The following is a 5,367-nucleotide window of genomic DNA, read 5'->3' as shown; positions in this document are numbered from 1 at the left end:
TTAGAGTTCTACTACTGGGTAGTTTCTCTACATCCTGTATCATATCATTATGTCATTATGATCAAATTTACTGGTTGTATTTTTTTATACAAATGTAAATTTCAATAAATAAATAAAATAAAAAAAATTAAAAGAAAAAGTGTGGAATACTTATTACTTGAAAATCTATTATGGAAGTAAATTATAGCCTCCATAGTTGAAGAAAAGCAGTGGAATAGTTCTTATCCAATAACTGGCGCTCACGGCAGATGCTGAAAGGTACATACATCCTCAGGTGATCTATACCCACGTATTCTTATGCTATTATGTTAAAACCAACTAAGGTTTACTGCTCTCTTATATTTCAACATTGAGTGTAATATGTCTAAAATGAGTTTGCCGGTAGGGATAGAAAGCTCGCGCATTCCTCTTTCTAGCTCCTTCTTCCCTCTTCAGCTTAACAAACACCTCCTACCGGAAAAAATGTCTACAGAAAAACGTGTTATTATGTAATTTACAAACATTATTCTCGTTTGTTTATATTATTATGAGTTGCCTTAATGTATTTTTTGGAAAGAAGACAGAATTGGATAGACAAGAGAACATTTGCCACTAAAATACACGCCTAACCGCCTTTTCAAAATACTGTTTGGTTTCTTGATATAGAATTTTTTTTTGTTGATTAATAGATTTATTTATTGATAGATATTACAATCTGCCACACAGTTGTGGGCAATAGGTAATAGTGATAAATGATCTCATACATACTAAAATGAAAAATAAAAATAAAAATAAAAAAATCTCTGAAAATATATACAAACAAAAGAATAAACAAGATGAACATAATCAATCTATCCGTATAAAAAATAAAATAATATAATGATAAAATAATATATACAATATTTACACAATCGTCCTGTGGATCCCTGAGCCCACTCTTTCCCCCACGTGTGAGGAGTAGACCAGAGCTCAAAAGATCCCAGCGCATCCCTCTCGCCGCATCACTGGTAGTGAGTCAGTGGAGGATGAGCAAGTGCGCTAAAGAGATATGGAATTAACACAACTATATTCCTCGCACTATTTTGTTTGCGAATACGTCGCTTATTCAAACAATACAACGATGACATTCAACTGGGAACAGCTGTTTCCTTATAATCTTGTTTCCCATGCCCTGTTGTCCTTTCCCCGGACATTTTTCAAGAATTGTATGTTTTACGTTCGTAGCCAACCGAGTTAATGCACTACTTTTAACTGGCTCGTGACTGCAGCGGCGCCGGCTCCGAATCCAAACTTTTATTACCAGGAAGGGGGTCATAAAAAAAAAATGTTTAATTTTTAACATAATTTGTGTGTGTACATAAGGACTAAGATTACTAACCCATTTCTTTAGTGGGGGTCGGAAGCCAGACCTGTACTCCGAATATCTTGACTGGTCGGAGGTAGCCGACGATCCCTTCAGCCGACACCCAAACCGGTTTGTTCCCGACCATCTTTGGTACGATAAGTTCTGACCACTTGCTCAGTCCCGAAGACGACGGACGGACGGGTATCCAGAGCTTCTGCCCACAGATGTTCGACCGCCGGAGTATCAGAGCTGCAAGATCAAGCAGACGACAGTTCCAGTTATTTGCAAAACTTTAGAGATTCCAACTACTAACCTTCGTGTTGCAGCTTGGCAGGTATGAAGACACAAGCTGTCCACTGGATACCGCCATCCTTAACCACCGACAATTTGAGAACTATCTCCTGGTTGTAGTACTTGTTCTTCTGCCACCTCGTCGTACCTTCCGAGTCAAAGAGCTTGGCGGAGAAGAACCCGCTTTTGTTCTGTAGTGCTGGTTTCACTAAAATATGGAACCTATTGTCTTTTTTGGATTCGGTATAACGAAATTTATTTGACATTTTAATTTTAATTTTCAGTTTTAATTCATTTTATTTTTTTTTAATACTCACTACTATGATAATCAATATCACATGTTTTCGTTAAATGAATCATACCTTCCAAAGAGAAGGAATTGAATAAATAATTAAATTTATAGAGGCGGAGAAATATCCTACACACCTATTCGTTTTAAGAAGCAGGATGCTATTGGATATCTGCTTAAACATATTAGTGGGTCGTTACTGAAGCTGTCTGATGAAAATTTTGTTTAATGTCTCTATGATTTTAATCTTACAGAAACATTTCTGCATCTGGATGTGTAAACAAAAAGAAAGTATATTATCGTTTTTTTTTTTGTTTTTTTAAACGTCTTGAGTTTCTTTCATATCGGGAAGGCACTCGACCACTATACCGTATAGACGACCGATTCAATGGAGGCCAGCTAATATATTTATAGTAATATGTAATAACAACCCGTCTCTTCGAATGAATAGGTATGAAGCAGAGATGGGCAAAAATAGTTGAAACTACTAGCTAAAGTTGCCATGGATACGACCAGTATTGATAAATAAATATTGTTTCCATGACAATTTCAGTTATTATTTTTAACTATATCTCCGTTGTGTATGGCAGGGTTCATTTCCTTCGGTATTTTTATTTTTAAGTAAATTTTTTTTTTATTAAAAAGAGGACCATCTTCTTCCAGGGTACAGTCAGAGAAAAAACACTCAAATAGTCATAAAACTATTTATAAATAATAATAATAGGGCCAATATGTGGAGACTTTAAGTCATCTTGTCGGCTGTGTAGAACAGCGTCAGGGTCATTCATGTACAAGAACTAGGGAAGCGACATCGAAGTTTTTTTAACGTCGATGTTTTACTTTCGATGTTTTACGTTTGGCCCAATCTTTAATTTTTTTTTTCCAAAATTAACTAAATGAAAACAAAAAATTTACGGTATAAACAATTTCCTATCAACAATGTGGTGGGATAAAAAAGAACCTCCAACCATCCCCCTAACGACGTAATAAATATAAATTACGACTAGAAAAACATCGATGTTTTAATATATCTACGCTTAATATTAAAACATCATTACATACAAACCTTTGCCTAAAATACATCGATGTTTTTTGTAGTCGTTGTCGGATTCTTATTTTCAAAAACCACTTCTGGCAGGCCTTAAAATGCGTGATCGTTGGATAGTCGTTGTGACAGACCTTACGTTACTCAAATGGTTGTTCAAAAACATCGATGTATTTTGGGTAACGTATTGTAAGCAACGATATTGTACATAAATATAAAAACATCGATGTTTTTTGTAGTCGATGTCGGATTCTTACTTTCAAAAACCACTTCTGACAGGCCGTAAACTGCGTGATGTTGGAACAAACCTTATGTTACTCAAATGGATCCAAAAACATAGATGTATTTTGGGTAATGTATTGTAAGCAACGATATTTTAAAAACATCGGTTTTTTTGGAGTCCATGTCCTATTGGTTGATTGAAAAAGCACTTCTGACTGGCCGGAGCATGGGTAGACTTTATAACAGTCTTTATGTCGCTGAAATGGTTAAAAAAAAACATCGATGTTGAAAAACATCGATGTTTTTTGTCGATGTTTTTTTAACATCGATGTTTTAGTATCGATGTCGCATCTCTAACAAGAACCCATGAGGAGGAAAAAGGCAGTTATATCACCCCAATTTTTGTTTACTTAATTGAATATTTCGCGGCGCCCCTTTAACCTAACAATAAATAACAAGAAGAAAGTAATAAAATCATTGTAATATTTAATGAATATTCCAGATACATCTATCGTGAACGATATGAAGGAGCTTCGAGCCTCTGCAGTCAACACCCAGTTCACAACAACCACTCCACCAGGCATCATCTAGTTCACAAGTCGTCAACCGCTCCACCAGGCATCAGCCACTTCACGCCGTGCTGTCGATCTTGATCTTGTTGATCTTCCCGTTGATGCTGTTCATCGCTTTGTTGATCTTTCAGTTGTTGATTCCGTTTTTCAGTTGCTTTGATCCTTAATAAAAAATTATTACATTTTACACCAGCTTATACAGTTTCTATCTATGTTTAAAACAATTATATATTAAATTTTAAAACTTTTTTTTTCCCCTACGCCACAGGAAGTGGGCTATTACGCCATTTTCCTTCTCGCAGCCCAATACATTTTAAAACTACAATAATCTTAAAATATCAAAATATAATTTTTTTTTTTAATAATTTATTAATTGTTATTTACAACTTTATACATATATACACATCAAGTAAATTTGCTACACAAGTGATATTATGACATGATACAAACATGTGGAGGATCTACCCATTGATGAAGGAGAAGCAAGGTTAGAAACGAGTTGGTTTGGGTAGTAGGGAAGTTTATCATGGAAAGATTGGTATCTGGTTCTGGCCAAATCCGCAACATATGGAACATTGAGGTCCTGGTGGATGATTTGATTTGTGACAAAGTAAGGAGCATTAAGGATTTTATAATATAATTTAAAGAGAAACTTTAAATAACATCACCATTCGGACGCCATCTGTAGATCAAATTACAGGTTCAAATAAAGGTAGCCAAAATTCGATGCTTTTCACTTCAATAGTGAACAAATTAAAGTTTTTTTGTTTTTTTTTCGGTTGACAATACAAACCTTGTAGATCTTTGGCTGCTCGAACCAGACTTCTCCACGCTTGCATATCCTGGACTACTGCTTTCCAGTTTATACTCTTTGATTATGTTTATCCATCTTGTTTTGGACATCCCACGTAGTCTCTAGCTTATTATACTGGCATTCATTATTGTGTAGTGGGGTCTTGATGGATTGCTTCGAGCCACATGTCCCGCCCAGCTCAACCTCCTTGCCTAGGTACCATGAGATATTTACCGACCAGTCTCTGTAAGTTCTTCTTAGCCAAGTGTTGAGTCTCTGATCCCAGATCGTTCCTGTAATTATACGAAGGGCTTTCCCTTTAGATACCTCGATTCCGCCCACTAGTGTACCTATTGGAGCCCCGGTTTTGCAGCCTTATATCAGAGCCAGCTTCATCATTTTACTTTCTTAGTTTTAGATTTTTAGAAAGTTTTCAGGATTTCAGTATTACACTAGCCATTAAGAGCTGTTAATAAAATAAAGATAATCCGGGTGCAATCCAAATAGTAAATAAACTTTTTATTATGAGCCAATGATTCTTCCCACTTTGCATCTCTGTCAGAACTAAAAAAGATGCAAAAGACTAAAAATATAAGTGAAATAAAATTAAGAGTTGTATTCCAAGACTGCTGCACACATCGCCAACGATAGTCTTCAAAGGTTTGATTCAGACTGGTCCACACGATCGACATAAACAGTCAGTTTGAAGGACATTCATCTTTCGTGACTGACTTGAATAAAGTGGAACGCATGATATGAAGAAAGCACTCGTAGGACTGTAGCCGTTGGAATGCACTAGTAAGACTACACTCGTAGGACTGTAGCCGTTGG

At 35.9% G+C, this 5,367-nt stretch overlaps 3 protein-coding genes across 4 annotated transcripts in view; 1 reads left to right on the top strand and 2 right to left on the bottom strand.

Annotated features, from left to right (window-relative positions):
* The window catches only part of LOC106677615 (uncharacterized), a 5,352-nt gene extending 3,415 nt beyond the window's left edge, over nt 1-1,937 (bottom strand). The window contains exons 1-2 of the mRNA XM_014415647.2: nt 1,638-1,937; nt 1,358-1,573 (exon numbers count right to left, since the gene is read on the bottom strand). Coding sequence (XP_014271133.1) covers nt 1,358-1,573; nt 1,638-1,881 — 460 coding nt within the window. The 5' untranslated portion in view covers nt 1,882-1,937. The remainder of the gene's footprint in view (nt 1-1,357; nt 1,574-1,637) is intronic.
* The window catches only part of LOC106677614 (EGFR adapter protein), a gene marked incomplete at its 5' end in the record, with an annotated part of 690,819 nt that overhangs the window by 239,360 nt on the left and 446,092 nt on the right, over nt 1-5,367 (top strand).
* Nucleotides 3,634-5,367, bottom strand: part of LOC106677616 (uncharacterized) — a 19,675-nt gene continuing 17,941 nt past the window's right edge. For both annotated transcript variants that reach the window (XM_014415649.2, XM_014415648.2), the window contains exon 6: nt 3,634-3,905. In XM_014415649.2, coding sequence (XP_014271135.1) covers nt 3,764-3,905 — 142 coding nt within the window. In that variant the 3' untranslated portion in view covers nt 3,634-3,763. The remainder of the gene's footprint in view (nt 3,906-5,367) is intronic.

Source organism: Halyomorpha halys, unplaced genomic scaffold (genome assembly GCF_000696795.3).
Source record: "Halyomorpha halys isolate HHAL.00 unplaced genomic scaffold, Hhal_1.1 Scaffold105.1, whole genome shotgun sequence".
NCBI lineage: Eukaryota > Metazoa > Arthropoda > Insecta > Hemiptera > Pentatomidae > Halyomorpha > Halyomorpha halys.
The sequence above is the reverse complement of the archived record's forward strand: the minus strand, read 5'-3'. Positions and strand labels throughout refer to the sequence as shown.